The sequence below is a fragment of the Halichondria panicea genome, chromosome 4 (genome assembly GCF_963675165.1).
Source record: "Halichondria panicea chromosome 4, odHalPani1.1, whole genome shotgun sequence".
NCBI lineage: Eukaryota > Metazoa > Porifera > Demospongiae > Suberitida > Halichondriidae > Halichondria > Halichondria panicea.
The window spans coordinates 1,691,900-1,710,630 of record NC_087380.1 but is presented as its reverse complement, the minus strand read 5'-3'; the positions used below and the strand labels follow the sequence as shown (position 1 = coordinate 1,710,630).

The following is an 18,731-nucleotide window of genomic DNA, read 5'->3' as shown; positions in this document are numbered from 1 at the left end:
TTTCGTTAATGACCTTTACTCTTTAAAATATCCTTTGTTTAGTTAATGATCTTTACCAATGATCGACTAGTAATTCACATTTCAATTTCATCATTATTTTAGTATTAAGGTTTACATGCATGCACGCAAAGGGTACAAAACATACACAAAACATTGATAATAATTATAAACATTGATAATTATAGAGCCTCATAAAAATGTTGTGTACAATTACAATCAACATTATGGCATAGCTACTATAGTAACGATCTGCTTCTACTATAAGTAATGTCTGTTCATACTAATTAATAAAACATGCAAAATTATTTTGCTATTGTATATATACAGTACATGATGTAGATTCTGAATGAGTTTGGCTTGCATGACTAACGTTCCTTACATTCTTCAGATAATTCCATCACACTATGATTGGCAAACCCTGCATGACATAATTATGCATGAGTAGAGTAAGATAGGAGCATAATAATGAACCTTTAAAATGCATCAATGGTTCAAAACCTTAGTTAGATATACGAAGACAACCTTTATTGATTATGTAGAATTAATATATGGGGTCAAAACACCATGCATGTGTATCATTTTTACATGTAGCTTTGGCCAGTACTAGAAGAAATGCGAATATAACTATACAATGAGGCCATGCATGGTGGAGGGTGCCTATATATATACAAGTTACACCAAGCTCAATTGTTATGTTACAAACATCTTCTAAGTTGTGCAAACACACACCTGACTCTCTTTCCATGGTCGAGTTGAATATATTAGACTCCAGTTTCAACGAACTATCCAAAGATGGAGAGGTAACATTGGTGTTGACACTGCTGAGAGTGGCACACTGAAGTGCAGAATAATGTACATAGCTAATTATATACACTGGCATGTAATTACGATCGGATTTGTTAGTGATATACCTTGGTGCTTTTAAAATGAAATTGATATCGATGCTTTGCCAACTTTTCCTTCAACCAGTTGGAGTACGCATCCCTCACTGGCACAGAGAGAGGCACAAAAAGTATGAAAATGGCCACTCCTTGGAATGAAACGAAGATCGTGAAGATGTACGACACTGGTAGTAGAGCAGGGACCTCGAACACCAGAACACCTGCGTGTGTTGATAATGGCATCAAAATCTCACATATTATATTATTCTCACCAGTTATCCATGTCAGTCCCATGACAGTGACCAGTGACACAGAGGTCTTCAACCAAGAACTGCATGTATATATCAGAAACACTTCAAGCACAGTGCAAATAATTATGTGTCTATACAAGAGTTCATTAATGAACTCCTGGTCAGTATCATATACATAGCCACATACCTCACTTCCTGTGTCTTCCCTTGCCTTTTTTGGTGTCTCCGCATGATAACTATTGCCATGATAAAGAAGCCGACATTCACCAAGAGAATCACCACCACTGGCACAATGAACGTCAGAATAAAGTTAGTGATGGGGTTCAACCAGCAGCTGCAAACACAAGTACAGGTATAATTATAATTATAGTGTGAAATTGGTGAGAAAATCATATAACTTGACTCTGCATGGGGTCGCTCAAGGCAGACACAGCCGGAAAACATAGGAATGACATGCACTTAACTGGTATATTACCAACGCTCCTTTAGAGGACACTCCATCATGAATATCAACATAAAGATTGGTGTATGCATGTACAACCGTATACGTACGCACACATGCATACTTGGGTCTCGATAAGAGAGCGACTAAACTCACACTATGGTAGTTGTATTGCTGTTGACCAGCTGATAGCCATAGCTATCCTCCAGGCCAGATAGAGCAAAGCCCAATGGAATACAGAGGGCCATGTACAGTACAGGGGCACCTATAGGGAGAGGATGAACAATGTCAGTTGAATTTACACATACCATAGCTGACAATAGTGAAGCTGAAAATGTATTTCCGTTCATGTTCTTTTACGAAGACTTTGACAAGGACCAGATACAAGACCACCCCCTCCATGAGCATCCACATGAAGGACACCAGGAACAAGTAGTGCATGAGAACTGCTGCTGTCCGACAACCAGGATCCACCACACCTCCTCCTCCGTGAGGGGTCACCCCAATCACAAACATCAGTTGTGCCAGAATTAGACTCACACATAGGTTGATGTGGATGTAGTTGCGCATGTTCCACAAGGTCCTATATAATTATTGTCAATTGAAACACTCCACAGTATAATTAACTCACCTAAGAATGACCAAGGCCATAATAGTGGCCAACATGGCAATCACAGATAGAGACACTCCAATGTAGCCAATGATTGAGAGAGACAGTGCCACACCAGAGGGTAGGTTGAGTGGCCGTGCACTGAGGAGAATGGCAAAGTTGGTGAGATGTGTGCACTCACACACCGTCTGTGTGGAGTTGGAGAGTTTGTCATTTCTCACACATCCTTCAGTGTTCCATCGTCCATTGGCCAGAGGATTTTCACTACTGCATATGTGGAAACCATAAATTATATGCACCTCTATAGACTACAATACCTGGCAGTTATAAATTCCCAGAATACACAAGTTGCTTCATTGGTATCATGTTTTTCAATAACAGCCTGTATAATCGACAAATCAATACAAGTGTTAGATAAGATCGACTACCATGCAAGCCTTACTTGTGCATATTTGCTGTGTTTCAGTGTGACAATGACTGGCTGACTGAGCTGAATGTTAGTTGTGTCACAAATCTTGTCCCCACACTGCAGACTGGTGGAGACCACTGGAGATGCTAACACAGTGTCCCTCTCTCCCAGCAGAGTCCCGGGCAGCAGTCCACTCATGTTCCTGTAGTAGACTGAGGCCACAGTTGTTCCAGTTGTTCCATTAGCTACCATCCTCACTAACTCAGTGGGCACTTGAATAGAGATGTTACGCGCATTAATACTAGTGAAGTATCTATCTTTATTGTCCACTTGTGTCTCAAACACAAATAATTCTGGGGAAATTAATGACGAAAAACAAATTACAATGTTTTATCGGCGTCCATGTAATTAGAAGCCCTCAGGTACATGTATATATAGTACCCTTGCTACGCTCGGAATACTATAAGCAGTACCTTAATTGGGCTTCTAGACACCTCCAAAACAGTAGTGGGAAATTCCTAGCTCAATCAGTAATAATTGTGGAATGAAAACTAAGACATCTTTGTCTTCAATGAGCTGTGTAATTAGAGCATAGTGCACCAATACCATAATTATTATTAAGGAATGTGGGCCCAAAGATTGGCTTTTGTGCCAAAGTAAACAGTAAACCAGAGCAAGTACCGTACCTATGTTTTGTGTATTGATGTTCGTGTCTGGAGGTAGTACGTTGAGGGCCAGACTCCCGACAGTAGCTAACAGAGTACTGCCAGCGATAGTGTTGGACTGTGTGTGTGTACACATGAGAAAGTGATTGAAATCAAAGTACCGTAGCGAGTATATTTCGAGGTTATATATGTTTGTGGTTTTTGCTGATTAAGCATAATACCGCAAACATTTATACCCACGAATTTAATATTGCATGCATGCTGCAAAAAGGCTGCTATTCCGCAAAAATAACCTTTCTAAAGGCATTTTTGCGGCTCCCTCTATACGGTATCTTCGCTTTTACAAACCTGTTCATTGATGAATGTTCTATTAATTAGTGTGTCGACGATATCCACCACAACCTAAATAAATCATAATCACATTAGAGTGGGAGATCCAATATAACGTAATCTTTTACCCTGGCAAATTATTGAGGACTACTAACATCCATAGCTCTGATGACTATCCTGCTCAGAAGATATGCGATGGCTGTCTCGACAACTTGAGCACTTTCTATCACCATCCTCAGAGACATAGCAGCTTGTGCAGGAGGCTGCATGTGTGTATATGAATATACAATGCATGAGAAAGAGGCTGGATGCATGCATGTAATGTATATACAACGCTGATTGCATGAGAAAGAGGCTGGATGCATGCATGTAATGTATATACAACGCTGGTTGCATGAGAAAGAGGCTGGATGCATGCATGTAATGTATATACAACGCTGGTTGCATGAGAAAGAGGCTGGATGCATGCATGTAATGTATATACAATGCTAATTGCATGAGAAAGAGGCTGGATGCATGCATGTAATGTATATACAACGATGGTTGCATGAGAAAGAGGCTGCATCAGTGTATACAATACATGAGAAAGAGAGGCTGTGTGTGTACATAACTATATAGACAAGTGCATGATCTTACGTATACACGCATGCAAGTGAGGAGGATGTGTGTATACAATGAGTAGGAGGATGTGTGTATACAATGAGTAGGAGGATGTGTGTATACAATGAGTATGAGGATGTGTGTACACAATGAGTAGGAGGATGTGTGTACACAATGAGTAGGAGGATGTGTGTATACAATGAGTATGAGGATGTGTGTACACAATGAGTAGGAGGATGTGTGTATACAATGAGTAGGAGGATGTGTGTATACAATGAGTATGAGGATGTGTGTACACAATGAGTAGGAGGATGTGTGTACACAATGAGTAGGAGGATGTGTGTACACAATGAGTAGGAGGATGTGTGTATACAATGAGTAGGAGGATGTGTGTATGCAATGAGTAGGAGGATGTGTGTATACGATGAGTAGGAGGATGTGTGTATACAATGAGTAGGAGGATGTGTGTATACATACAAGCAACCTACACTTAAAATGAACGTGTGTGGGAGGGGAAAGTTGGCACTCACCTGTGTGTCAATCGCCATTAATTCCTTATCGTTGTTTACCTGAAGAAACGCACCACAAAATGTTTATGAATATGAAATTATATAGACTCTCACCAATTTTGATAAATTTGAGAATGCACTTGCTAGATTTGCCATAGCTATGGTAACCTGTTCAGTGGTAGCCTGCTCCATGGTAGCCATGGTAGGCTGTTCAGTGGTAGCCTGCTCCGTCGTAACCATGGTAGGCTGTTCAGTGGTAGCCGGCTCCGTGGTAGCCATGGTAACCTGCTCAGTGGTAGCCATGATAGGCTGTTCAGTGGTAGCCTGCTCCGTGGTAACCATGGTAACCTGCTCAGTGGTAGCCTGCTCCGTGGTAGCCATGGTAGGCTGTTCAGTTGTAGCCTGCTCCGTGGTAGCCATGATAGGCTGTTCAGTGGTAGCCTGCTCCGTGGTAACCATGGTAGGTTGTTCAGTGGTAGCCTGCTCCGTGGTAGCCATGGTAGGCTGTTCAGTGGTAGCCTGCTCCGTGGTAGCCATGGTAGGCTGTTCAGTGGTAGCCTGCTCCGTGGCAACCATGGTAGGTTGTTCAGTGGTAGCGTGCTCAGTGGTAGCCATGGTAGGCTGTTCAGTGGTAGCCTGCTCAGTGGTAGCCATGGTAGGCTGTTCAGTGGTAGCGTGCTCCGTGGTAGCCATGGTAGGCTGTTCAGTGGTAGCCTGCTCCGTGATAGCCATGGTAGGCTGTTCAGTGAAAGTGGGAGTTTTCGAGTTATATTCACTGGTGTCTAGTGGGATGGTGGTGGCAATTCTACTTGCTGTTATTACTCTGTTCTTAATTTTACAATCTTCTGTTTCACACAATGCTCCAAAAATTATTGCTCCATTAGTTGAAATGGCAATGATACCGTTAAATGGGCGAACACAATCAATAGTCGACGATGTTGGGACTTCACTATTGCGCAGGGTAAAATTGGTGCTATTTAGCAGAATACTATTCTGAAATACATTGTTCAGCGTCACAACATCCCTCAAATAGCTTTCCTCACTGAGGTACATTGCACCAGTTTGAAGCCACCTTATTCGAATACCATTCCTCAGGACAGCTGCACCACAAACTGTTAAATTGAAAAAAATTTCCTCTGGTTCACTTCGTAAGTGGTAGGGGACATCGTAGCCTCTGATTTTGACTGTACTCCCATTTATGGCACCAATATTGATATTGAGTCGATCTGGTATTCTATCAATAGTGTTTGCAACATACATTAATGGTATCCATTGGCCATTATTCTCCCAGCCGCCAACTGAAATCTCAACACCCTCATCAAAGCCTCTGGGAGAACAATCAATCGGTTTGACATTCAGCTCAAATGATATCTCCCTGTGAGAACGAACAGTTACTATATATTGCACAACTCTCAGGCAACAACATTTAGACACTTACATTCTTGGCTCTTCATTTGAGCAATTAGTTGGAGGCTGTCCTTTGTCATCAACTAACACAGAATTCAATGGACACTCCGATAGTATTTCTGAGCCACTCAGGCCCACGGGAGGAAAGACCACTCCTCTCGGTACACTGGCACTGCCACCACAGAACGGTACAGGGTAGTCACTCTCGATATCACTATCCATCGGCGGACTACTAGATGCACAACAGTCCTGACTATGGGTATAATTTATAGTAAACACTTATACACCATGATAATCAAGCCATGTGATCTACTTACCAAGAAACATTGACACTGCTTCCATTAGTTGATGTAAAACTCAGTTCGTCCACTCCCCAGCAGTTACAGGAACCACCACCATGTTCTGGCTGAACGATCCGCAGCTGTATCGTGTCATTTGGCAGAAGATTTCCAGGTGTAATAATATCTATCTGGGATTTCGTGAAGCCAACTGTATGATTGTGGAACATAATACATATAGGTATAGATCTAGCTGTTGTATATATTATAGGCAAACCTGTAGCATTCAAGCTAATACTCTGAAGGAGCGTCCATGGGCTAGGTTGTGTCTCTATCAAACGATACTCCACCAGCACAAACACTCCATTATGAGTGAGTCCTTTGCCACAGTTTTCAGATGAGTTGGTGGTCAGAGTGAGTATTGCTGGTTCTATTGGAGTAGCTGACAATGCTACCAAAACCACTAACACTGACACTGCATGTGCCTGCATTGCTGCTATTACAGCACCAACTATGTAGACTAAACAAAATTAATGTGACTAGATAACTCCATGATACCGGTTATAATTATAATAAATTAGGGCAACAGGAAGTTAGAAGTTGTCTATAAGTGAAAAATTAGTACAGTATAATTATATTGTGTGGCCATGGTTTTGACCGTATTTACTAGTCTCACGGAAGCCAGACCCAAAAATAGGGATGGCATGAAACATCTGGCTTGTGAGAGAAAAAGATTGCTCATGCACCTTTCCATCATTTTCCTTGTACATGTATTCCCTGAAACAATTACAATTGACACATTTTACTACTGCTTCTAATTATAAGTATAACGTTTGTTCAGAATAATTATGTAAAATGTAAAACATAGACAATTATTTTGCTATTGATAATAATATTATAAATTATATTATTAATATATTTTCATGAGTAAATTGGTTTGCATGTGACTAACGTTCCTTGCATTCTTCAGATAGTTGGGGCGAGCTCTGATACTCGTCCCATTTAGTAGTAGCAAGTACTGCAGAGAAGCTCAGCGACTGGAAATCCTTCAGTCTGTCTCTAACACATGTAAAAAGCGGTGTGGCCAGTACCGCTTAGGGGTATAAATAAGGTACTGATTTTTAGGGCAGCATAGAAGTACTGCTTTTTAGGACATAAGAGTACACCGAATTTACATTTTGTTTCACTAACGACCTTTACTCTTTGAAATAATCTTTTGTTTAGTTAATGATCTTTACCAATGTAGTACTACATTTCAATTTCCGACTATAAAATTATGATAAAAGTTTACACGCAGAAGGGCACAAAACATTAACTAGATACTAATAAGAGTAACTCTTCAACAGTGTTTTTTTCAACAGCTAGATAATAATTAATAAAAGCTAAATTCTATTTTCAAACAATGTTCAACAGTCTATCGGTTTAGAGTCCACACAAGTTCCAACGGTCATCCCCGGTCCAGTGCTGGTGAGAGCGATGAACTCGATCGTTGTCTTGGAGATAGGCCAAGCTCACAAGCGGTTCTAAATTTCTGTTATCCACTCCACTTCTACGAAGAGTTTGGGAGATGCTTTGAGTGTGTCTGTTAATCTCAGATATGGCTAGGCTCACTTGAGCATTGCTCACTTTCTTTTTTCGAAGCTTGACTTCTTTTGCAATCAATTCCATTCCTCGAAGAATCACTCGACCGTGTGCTACATAAGCAGCTGTATTAGATTCCACGTCTTGTGCAAGCTCTCGCATTCGAGTGGCGTTTCCTGAGCAGCTGTACACTTCGTCTGCAATCTCCCAAGCAATGCATATCATGATGAGGTCTTGTCTTGACAGACTGAGGCCGTTTGGCAGGAAGCAAGATACTTGAGAACCGGGGCTTTCAGTAGACTCCTCGGGAGTGCTCTTTAGAAGCTTGATCTTGACGCGTAGAGGTATTCCATACAGAGTGGCTAGGAAAACTTGAGCATAGTTGCTGGCCAGTGGCACTTCAGTAGCTCCAGGGTGGAGGTTGGGGTCGTCCAAGCTCATGTCGACATAATTTCCACCAGCTCCATCAATCATGAGAAATTTGCTCGAGCGAAGTATGGTCATACGACGGACATCAACGGTACCGTAGTTGTACTTGAAGGTGCCAGTCGATTGAATGTTGACTGTACGCGCAATCACCACCGGGGAAAGAGTTGGAACTTCTTTTTCGAGTTTTTTCAAATGTTTTTTCTCCCATTTGAGATACGGCCTTGGAGTAACGCAGCATGAGCCAGGTCGGAATAAATGCTTGCCACCGTATGTTCCCTCTTCAACTTCAATTGCACCTTCTACAGTACTAAGATGTCTTTGTACAGCTTGGTCCCCTCGATCGTAGTTGCTTTCTCCCTGTCTGCCCCTCGCAACTGTTTCAGGCATGAAAAACACAGCACTAGAGTGCATCTCTTTCAAAGGGTTGTCGCGATAGTCCTGTCCGTGGAAATGCCGCACAATATCGATCCCATAGAGGAGATTCAGGTTGCAGTGAGGGTAGAGCATCAAACTGCCAGTGTAGCGGCCCTCCCATGTGGTCTGGTGTCGTGTGTTGGTACGAGAATCGATAGACAAGCCGCTGTATCGAGTGGTGTCCCAGAAGTCCACAGTGACTCCAAGAATCTCCAGTACACGCTGCCAGAAAACAAATTCTTTCCGAGTGATGGATTCACTGGTGATCATGAGGACGTCAGCAGGTGGGTCTTTGGGGAGGTAGAACGGAGTGACACGGATCTTTTCAAAATTGTACTCAATGAGCTTGTCGCGGAGATAAAGGTCAGCCTGCCAGTAACACCGATCAAACAGCTCTGCTCGACTTTCCATTTGAACTGTGACTTGTACGTTTACTGTCGCTCCAGGTGGAATATCGTGGACTTGAATGTACATGCTGTCTTTGGCAATAGGATCGTAGGTGATGGTGTAAGGGACAACATTGATGCCCACATTTGCAGATCCAACTGGGATAATTCTCGCATCCAAGTGAATTTGAAGCACAACTTTTCCTCCAGAGCCAGGGACATCTCCGTACGGCATGGTGGAAATATTCTGGACTCCTATATCAAGTACGGACACTTCTCCTCGACCGAGATTCTCAGAACACTTGAGGTAGGCAAGCTTTACCGGATACTGAACGACAAGTTTTTGATGGAGAAACGACTTTTCGAATGGTCTACCAAGTAGTTCGGCTCGTGGATGGAACTGAGCAGAAGAAACAAACGGTCCGCAAACATTCGGAGGTGGCTGGTCAAAGATCCTACCATGGTAGGTAATCGGCACAGTGAAGCTTTGTCCTGGAAACAGCTGTTCCGTAGGGAGCTCAAATCGGGTGGGTTCGAATTGAATGGTTTTTGTTGAAGGCATGAAAACATCAACGTTAGTTGGTAAAGGAAGGCCGCCACTGTTCACCACTACAACACCAGAGACAAGAATCCGTTCGTTCGGCTCAAAGATTCCGTCATCAATTGCAGAGATAACTCGAATATCGGTAACTTCAGCGTCGTATCGAGTAGCTGCTTGATGCATCACTCCACCTTCAGGAGAACCGACCACCCAAAGTATAGCACCATTGTTTGTAGGTTGCCCATCAATTGCTCTCTCTCCATTTGGCCCATTTGGTCCAGGAAATCCAGCTCTACCACCGTGGCCACTATGACCTGAACTTCCGCTTGAGTAATGATGTCTATGGCCATTAGAATCCGTATAACTTCCACCACTGCCCCCGGACCCACCAGAACCGCCATGACCGCCACTACCACCTATTCCACCCTGACCACCGGTGCCTCCATCACCACCTGTTCCAGGGGTTCCTTCCATGCAGTCAGCTTCGACAAGCATCAGGAGTCTCGGGTCAGTCGATTGTAGAACGCACACACCACCAAACTGAGCGTGGCCACCGTCACCACCTCGAGCAGCAGATCCACCAGGTCCGCCCACCCCACCCGGCCCTCCGTCACCACCAGGACCACCATTACCACCACGACCAGTAGAGGAGCTATGACCGTGATGTCCATGTGCACCACTTCCACCAGGACCACCAAAACCTCCGACACCACCATCTCCACCACGACCACCGTGTCCACCATTACCACCTCGGCAGTTGACAAACAACACTTCTTCAACTCGAGTTCCACCCAATTCAGCGACAAACGATGATGTACCGGAAACGTTCAGTTGATTCGGATCACCCCAAATGTTCAGTATAACATCACTAGCCTCAGTTCCATCTTGGCCCCTCAGTCCAGGTGTGCCTGGGCCTCCCGGTCCGCCAGGTCCCCCGGGGCCTCCGTTAGCGCCTGAAAATACTCCGGGTATTCCGTGAGCTCCAGGATGACCAGTAGCTCCTGTTAGGCCGTGTGCTCCGTGCTGACCATGAACACCACAAGCATAGAGGATGTGCCCGTGTGGTTTTGAGAGAGCTCTCTGAGCAGTGGCTTTGATGACGGAATGGTCCGAGCATACTCCGGGAGGAATCAACGCTTCACGTCTTTTGTCCCCATAACTTGTCTGTTGTTTAGTAACAACTGGAATCGGATCCAAGGGTGGTCGAGGGTCTTCAAAGAAGGTCATTTTGTTGATATGGTCGAGAAAGAAGTAGATCTTTTGAACAGGATCCCAGAGTGCTTGCTGTGCAGGTGCGAGACCAATTTCAGCTCCATAGCCGATGCTGACAGGGTAGAACACAGGTGGGCCGTGTGGGGGTCGAAAGGTATCGTGCCACGGTCTTCGATAGGACTTTGGCAATGGTGCATTCGGATCGTACATTGGGATAGCAGTGCCTGGATAGATAACTTGTACGGCCGTTTCGCCTAAAACAATTCCACCGTCTGTTGGGAAATAGAATCCGAGTGGAAGCTGCTGAAGAGTTTCATTGTAGGAAGGTGGGGCATCTGCTGGCCTGATAACTCCCCCTTCACCCTCGGTTTTCTTATGATTCTGGAAGAGCTGCTGCCGTTGATAGACTTCGTCTTCAGAGGGATGGATAACGTCAAAGAGGCCGTGGGTGGCTTCGATTGCAACTGCCCTACTTATTTCGTCTTCTTTTGTAAACATTCCCGGGCCTTTGGCTCCAAGAGAAGCCATAAATCGTCTCATTTGTACAATGTTCTCTGCACGATAGCGGCTTAACTCTTCTTGGGTCTCGGTGTTGACCAATCGAAATGTTAGAAACTCTTTGTTATTTGGATCGTCGCTAACCGTTTCTACTTGGAGATTCGGAGTTGCCGTTTGGAAATTGTGTAGAACAGAGCGGCGTTTGCCATGCTTCACAAGTTGGTGATTCATCGGTCCTGTACATAAAGAGCGTAAACTATGTCAATCAGTGGCATCAATCAGCGGTTGTAATAGTAAGGAATTTAAGTTGAAACCTCAATTATCATTATGGGGAACCCTACCAGGAAGTTATTTTAAGCCCTAACCTCATGAATCACTAAAAGTATAACACGAGATATCTCATGGTTTGTGAGAACTGAAAGTAGTAGTAGCAGTCACACAATACAAAACACAAACTGTCAAGTGTAAAAGATTGGTAGACATGCAACTATTGGGTAGCCTCTACACAGGCTCTCCTTTTTCTGTTCTTTATCACAATCGTTCAATAAGATAAAATACTGTATTAATCGTTCAATGAGATAAAATACGGTATTAATTGGAGGAATAAAGAAAGAAATAGACGTAAAGTTAGGAAAAAGGAGAGCCTGTATCGGGAAGTCGCGTGAGGGTAGAAGGGTGGTAGAAGGGTGAAAATGAGCGTGGGCATGCTGAGCTAGATGTTGGACTGCCCACGCAGAGATCTATGACTAATAAAACTTTGCCTGCAGCAAGCTGGACATGGACTTGGAACTGGAAGTTTGCAAGCACTAGAGCTAGCTATACCTTAGGCTTAGCTAGATGATCTACTAGTCTAGATTGTGTGTTCAGATTCTATCCTATTCTATCAGACTACTATCACCTTTTCTTGTGTCTTTCTACATGCTATAGTCTATACAGGTTAGATCAAGAATAGCTTAGTCATCATTATCATATAGCAGGTAGCTACTGCCACCAGAGCTGGCCACGCTGGTTCTCTGATCTGACTTGCAGCACAGCTTGGTGGTTGTCTCAGTACAGTCTTATTAAAACTCTGAATGCGTGGGAGAATACCTTACGTCACGATTGTGGGCTACATATCGTCCACGTTCATAAAAATCCTTGTGGATCACGCGATTTCCCAAACCAGGCCTTACTTTTTCTTAACTGTACGCCCATTTCTTTCTTTGCTGCCTCACTATGTCTTCTATGATTTGGATGAACAATGACAACAGCAAGAAAAAGTAAGGCCTGGGAACGAGGCTAACTATTGGGTGGTCTCACAATCATAATATTATTGCATTTTTAATGGTAACTATGAATATCAGCGATAAATTTAATAGTCCCTTGTGCGGATATACAACAATGGCATCTAATAATCAACATTCTGATGTACTAAATGGTAGACACAATTAACAAATAGAACAACTATGAATGCGTGAACATCATTATAAATGGCAAGTCACCATAAATTTGTTCTCAGTTGAATCAGAATTAGGTTGAATCAGAATTATTAATCAGCTATATTATCAAGCTATTGCATGTCTGGGTATGGTGCAGCGCTTATCTTATCAGTATACCTGGTACTACATCCAGCCATTCTTTTTTCCACCGTCTAAGGATCTTGGACCTCCTCCTGAGGTAGCCTTGACAAGGCTGAATGAATCCTTCTTTGAGGCTGGGCTCTCTCTCCCTCATTGCTTGCTGCACTGGTGCGTCTGGGGGAGGTCCTCCATCGTGAGCAGGGACTGCTGGAGTGGCCATGAGCAAGCTGCATGGGTAGAGTGGCAGCCGGTATTTATAGTTAAAAGCTATACTCACCAGCTTCCATCTACGTTCCTATTAAAATGCACAAAGCTTGCATATAATAGTGCTGTAGCGATTGCTGCTACATTCACATCATTATATTTTCAAGTATCACTAGGAGCTACTGTTCACATTTAACTACTACAACCAGCAATGTAGCTAGCTTGTATACGTATACTATATAATAATTATACTAAAATTAATGTGAAGCTATACTTCATACTATGTACTACCCAACACAATGTATGTAGCATGCAGTAACTAACTACTCACTGTCTAGCTTGTATTTCGTTCAGTAGCTAGCTGTGCTTGCGCTTAATCCTGAAAGGTACACTGTACGTAGCTGCATGTACGTAGTGTCGAGTATTATTCTCTTGAGATGCTGAGGAGGAGTGACACACCCTCAATGAATTTGCTGAGATACACCCACAAATTGATCAGATACGCATGCGCTTCAACTATAATAATTGATTGACAGCAGAACGCCCTAACTATGCCTAAACCAAGGCTTGGGAACGAGGCTATAACTCAAGCTCACCGCACATGTAGCCTCCTTCGCAGCCTCTCCTTTTTCTGTTCTTTGTCACACGGTCAATAAGATAAAATACGGTAAGAATTGGAGGAACAAAGAAAGAAAGAACGAACCGTCTAAGAAAAAGGAGAGCCTGCCTCGCTAAGTCGCGTGACGGTTACTTCATAGGCCCTCCAAATGAGACTGTAGTTTCCCGTCCAACTCGCGCTTCCTGCTTTAGCTACCGCATTAATAGTCATTATGGCCATTATTTCTCTAATTATCCAATGAAATATCTAATTATGGCTTATAACCAACCAATGCCGAGGGCGCAGCCCGAGGCTGAGGTTGGTTATAAACCATAATTACTAGGCAACCAGTCAACAACTGATTTATTTACTGCAAAAACAGCAAAACAGTCATTTGAACATCAATGGAGACAGTCAAACTTGCTCTCACAGCCACTTGTGCCTCAGAATATGCAGTTAGACTTGAACAGTTACAGCTGTCAAGTATGAGAGCTAGCTAGCTAGCTACTTCTCCAAACAGCTAGGTTCTACTGGAAGCTAGCTATAAACTTTGACCAGACCCGCCCACCACCAATATTCAGCAGCTGCCGTTTTCAATTTGTATTGCACAAGTCTACCAACACTGCACTGCTCTACGTACGTACGTACCTCTGATCTGAGCCACAGCTTACTAGAAACACAGAGCAAGGATTGAACTGCAGTGTTTCAAGCCTCATGAACATGTAATAAGTAGCTTAGACTGATAGCTAGCTCAGGTCAATATGACAATAGCACAAAACATAGTCTACAAACCTTTTTGCGTGCTGTATTACTATTTTACTGTGTACAAATTGTCAAGATGATTCAAAAGTTGAATAGTGCTTGTAGGAAGTAAAAATATGAGCCATATTCCATACTTCCCTGGGGGAAGTAAAATATGGCTCATATTCACTGGAAATCACCTATAGGATACGGAGTGAATCAGTAAATAAGTGTGTATATTTAGATCCCATTTGAGTGTATTTAGCAGGGAACTATGAGCTATAGTACCGGTACTATAGATTGCTCTGGGCTACAAACTACAACATTGTACATTGTATTGTGATTTACAAGAAGATACACATGTAATAACATAATTATTGTAGCTAGATGCTTTGTCTAGTAATATAATAACAGAACTAGAATGAAAGAGAGAAGCTCTAGTTTCTTTTTTTGGTTTTGTTCGAAAGTAGTAGGAGACGCTCGTTTTTTGGGCAGTGTGCTGTGCTTTTTTGCTGCAAGGCTGCATGGGGGAGGAGCTGGATGTATGGAAGTGCTGGGATTCTAGTTTTGGCTTCTTCCTAAACTTCCTTTCGCTTTGTCAAGAGTAGTATAGGAGCCGCTCATTTGCTGGGCTTGTTTGCTGCAAATTATAGCTTATAGGTGTCTTCCCTTTCGCTTTGTGAGAGTAGTACGAGCCGCTCGTTTCTTGGGAAGTGTGCTGGGCTTGTTTGCAGCTAGTTGTTTGCCTAACCGTTATAAAAGCGAAAACTCGGCCTGGAATCGAGGCTCGGCTTGTTTGCTGCAAAACTGGGGGAGGAGCTGGATGTTTCCGTTTTGTGGGTGGAGCTAGGACTATAATTTTGTCCATCAAACTGAGGTGGAGGAACAGGGTTGACTTGAGTAGAGACCACAGATTTAGTAGAGACACAGAGATGCCAACTCAGATATTAGTTTTCAAAAGAATAATGATGCAGTTGCTAGGTTGGCTGTTTATATAGGTTGACTGTTGCTAAGCTAGTGCATTTCTAGTAGCCAATAGGTTTTGGGATCTAAATCAGTTAGAACATGTGCATTCGGTATCTCTATGGTTATAGTGTCCCTCATCCCTCGGGCTAAAGCCCTCGAGCTTTGGGACACTATACACATAGATACACAGCCAAAAATCCACAGGGCGTGTCAGGTCCGTTACATGTCCGTTACAGGACGTTTACCACATCCTGATACGGGACCGTTGGGTAGACACTACTAAACAGGCCGCTCACATACAGCCTGTAAACAGCCCGTACAAACGGACTGTATTCAGCCTGTATTATACTGTTCTCATGCACAATTTAATAAGCTAGTATATCATGCTTCAAAAGGTCACAATTCAAAGACAAAGAAGACAAGAACAAGATATATATATATATTAATTTCTGTTCAGCTACATTATGTCTCTCATTATCATGTCCGTGTCTTCACATCCCCACGGTGGCACTGCAGATAAAAACAACCAGTTGAACCGTACGTTAACGCCACATAAGTATACTAACTTACTGTATTTACTTGTTTTTGTGCACAAAGATAGACTCTGAGGAGAAGAGGCTGGGAATTATACAAAAAAATACACCACTGCTTATATACCGGCGTACTATTTGAAGGGCCGTTCTTCATCTCCGAGATAGCTCGCCAGCTGTACACTAATAATACTTATTCACATAGATTAAACTAAGTTGCTTACCAGGCAATTGTTGTATTCTCTTTATCATTCGTCTAAAAACTTCAATCTATGAGGCATATAATGCATCACCAAACACATACAAAATAATGGCACTTACCTAACACATCCAGACTCCAACTCGGCATGTCAATAAAGAAATCTATTAAATAACATGTGTAACGAGTGCTAAAGATGAAAACAATAAACAAACCTTGAGTTTTGCAACATCTGAAGAAGAGTTAGAAGATTAAAAGAAGAACACACCACTGTGAATAATCTTACCGGCGTACTATGAAGTCAGTCAACAGCTTACAGTGTGCTGTACACATTACAAGGGCTCTTTTTCATCTCGAAGATATCTCGCAACTGTACACCAATACGCTATTCACACAGATTACATAGTTGCTGAATTTTCTTACCAGGAAACTGTTGCTTTATCTTTAATTCATTCTTCTGACAACATCTAGTGTCTACAGAAAGCAATAACGTATCACAAAACACAATAGAACAGTGGCACTTACGTAATTAGTCCAGACTTCAACTCGGCAGCATTATCTAAAGTCAATTTGATTGCGTGTTTAATATGTGAATGCTGGTGAAAGAGAATAACAAACCTGGGAGCATTCTTCAACACCTCTTTATCAATAGTGAAAAAACTTCAGATGGGAGCCTACGATGAGGAGGATTATTTCAAAAAGGAAGCAAAACGAAACGTTTACCTTGTAAAATTGGCCAGTGTTCCAGCTTCAAAAGTCCATAACAACGTGCAAACCTGAATTTATAAACGTACAGTAGAGGTGAAATTTACAGACCTTTGCTGCCAACTACACTAGAGGTCAAATTCACTACAGATTTGAAATAGCTGTGGAACTAGAGGAACACAAACTGCATGCTATGAGAAAGTTCAATAAAAATAATATAACTGTTTAATATAATAACATGCTGCTACAGCTTCACCTTTTTCTGTTCACAGGTAGACTAATAGTGTATAGTCCTCTTCAAGTTGTCTTTTTGGACCAGCAGCTCCTCTTGTGACAAGCAGCAGGATTTTTTCTCAGAGCTCTGTCTGTCTCATTCTCTTTTTGTAGTCAGGTGACGTCATCCTGCCCCAAGCTAGCGCATGCGCATAAGCTACAGCTGCAACAGCCTGTATACAGGACGTGGATGCTACGCCCTGATACAGGCCCGTATCCACGGGCTGTAAACAGGACGTGGGCTAACGTCCTGTTTACAGCCTGTGAGAACGGCCTGTATACAGGCCGTGGGTGGGCTACATCCTGTATACAGGCCGTTCACGGCCCCGTAACGGCCCGTTTTCAACTAACGGCCTGAAACGGACCCGTGGATTTTTGGCTGTGTACCTCATGCCCATGTTCTAACCATAACATAGTAACATTTTTGTGGGTGATTAATTAAATTCATTGATGCCGCAACAGATTTATAATGAGTTCATAGTAATGAATAATGATAATACTGCTCACACCCGCATATAATTTACTAGGTCTCTGACGGGAAACTACAGTCTCATTTGGAGTGGCCATATGTAAGTCTGGAGATAATTATCATAGACAATGGCTTTAATACCTAGCATAGTGAAGTCTGAAGACTAAAGGTCTATCTTTGAGCCTATCCTCAAGCCTCAAATTGAGGTTTGAGTTATTATTGAGCAGTAGTCTAGTCTAGAAACAGTGTAAAATGACAATGTTGCAAGGTTGTGATCTCATGAGTACTGACAGAGTGACTAAACTATACTAATTTGTGTGCATGAGACAGTTTTCACAGGGGAACGAGCACCAATGTCGAATTTTCCCTTAGTTTAATACATGTACCGTATATCTTCTAATTTATCGGACAGTAAAAAATAATTATTTTGGAAATTGTCCGGGTATAATAGGAACAGATTTTTATAGAGCATGCAAAGTGTCCGGAATAATTAGAACAAGCAAGCAGCTGCATGCGAGCTAGCTAAGTTTAATAGAACAGTGTGCGACTGAATAGTTGCACTAGCTATCTAAAACTAGCTACTCAAAGCTATCTAACTGCAGCACTCTAAGTCTTACTTGCCGTCTGTGAATGTAAACTCTACTTTTCAAAGTATTGTCCGGATATTTAGAACAAATGTAATATTAAAGTACTGGAGTGTCCGTTGTATTAGAACAACGAAAATTGCCCAAAAGAGTGTCCGGGTAATTAGAAGTGTCCGATAAATTAGAAGATATATACGGTAATAGATTGAAGATCGATAGGGTCCTGTCAATTCCATAGTCGTGTAATCCTATTGTAGTAGTATTAGAGGTTCTGCTCCTTTTGGAAATTTTCTGGCAGTAGAACCAGCTCTATAGTGGATATGGAAATAATACCTGCAGATAAGCACTCAGGTCTACATTGTCTGCTGTAATTTAAAACACTCGACTGGGTCGAATTTGAGGTCTTGAGAGTGGGAGCACATTGAGTTTGATAAGGCGAGTCTTGTAGTCTGTAGTTGTA

General features: G+C 42.5%; 2 protein-coding genes and 1 long non-coding RNA gene across 9 annotated transcripts; all 3 read right to left on the bottom strand.

Moving 5' to 3' along the window:
- Positions 1 to 150: 150 nt before the first annotated feature.
- On the bottom strand, positions 151 to 6,905 carry LOC135335486 (latrophilin-like protein LAT-2). 4 transcript variants are annotated; one of them, XM_064531002.1, is made up of 12 exons: positions 3,607 to 3,716; positions 3,280 to 3,376; positions 2,627 to 2,946; positions 2,502 to 2,566; positions 2,206 to 2,451; positions 1,883 to 2,157; positions 1,731 to 1,839; positions 1,320 to 1,466; positions 1,154 to 1,212; positions 912 to 1,102; positions 730 to 835; positions 151 to 418 (listed from the first exon to the last, which is right to left on the bottom strand). In XM_064531002.1, the coding sequence occupies exons 3-12, from the start codon at positions 2,843 to 2,845 to the stop codon at positions 366 to 368; spliced, it is 1,470 nt and encodes a 489-aa protein (XP_064387072.1). In that variant the 5' UTR covers positions 2,846 to 2,946; positions 3,280 to 3,376; positions 3,607 to 3,716; the 3' UTR covers positions 151 to 365. The 4 variants fall into 4 exon arrangements, 2 of the variants coding, with proteins under 2 accessions (XP_064387072.1, XP_064387073.1); XM_064531003.1 differs by having other exon boundaries at positions 2,627 to 2,865; XR_010394516.1 differs by lacking the exons at positions 151 to 418; positions 730 to 835; positions 912 to 1,102; ... (4 more) ...; positions 2,206 to 2,451; positions 2,502 to 2,566 and adding exons at positions 3,717 to 3,851; positions 4,719 to 4,757; positions 4,812 to 6,072; ... (1 more) ...; positions 6,422 to 6,593; positions 6,660 to 6,905 and having other exon boundaries at positions 2,905 to 2,946; positions 3,607 to 3,660.
- A 736-nt stretch (positions 6,906 to 7,641) lies between these two features.
- On the bottom strand, positions 7,642 to 13,680 carry LOC135335293 (uncharacterized). The gene is made up of 3 exons (XM_064530744.1): positions 13,538 to 13,680; positions 13,039 to 13,229; positions 7,642 to 11,679 (listed from the first exon to the last, which is right to left on the bottom strand). Exons 2-3 carry the CDS (start codon positions 13,220 to 13,222, stop codon positions 7,805 to 7,807), a joined length of 4,059 nt encoding a protein of 1,352 aa, XP_064386814.1. The 5' UTR covers positions 13,223 to 13,229; positions 13,538 to 13,680; the 3' UTR covers positions 7,642 to 7,804.
- Positions 13,681 to 15,902: 2,222 nt separating this feature from the next.
- On the bottom strand, positions 15,903 to 17,601 carry LOC135334439 (uncharacterized). 4 transcript variants are annotated; one of them, XR_010394286.1, is made up of 12 exons: positions 17,202 to 17,601; positions 16,964 to 17,016; positions 16,859 to 16,914; positions 16,766 to 16,799; positions 16,664 to 16,714; positions 16,527 to 16,610; positions 16,456 to 16,472; positions 16,363 to 16,404; positions 16,266 to 16,311; positions 16,169 to 16,217; positions 16,082 to 16,115; positions 15,903 to 16,021 (listed from the first exon to the last, which is right to left on the bottom strand). It is a non-coding gene; the product is annotated as an uncharacterized LOC135334439 (long non-coding RNA). The 4 variants fall into 4 exon arrangements; XR_010394285.1 differs by having other exon boundaries at positions 16,456 to 16,610; XR_010394288.1 differs by having other exon boundaries at positions 16,082 to 16,224; positions 16,456 to 16,610.
- Between the last annotated feature and the right edge of the window lie 1,130 nt (positions 17,602 to 18,731).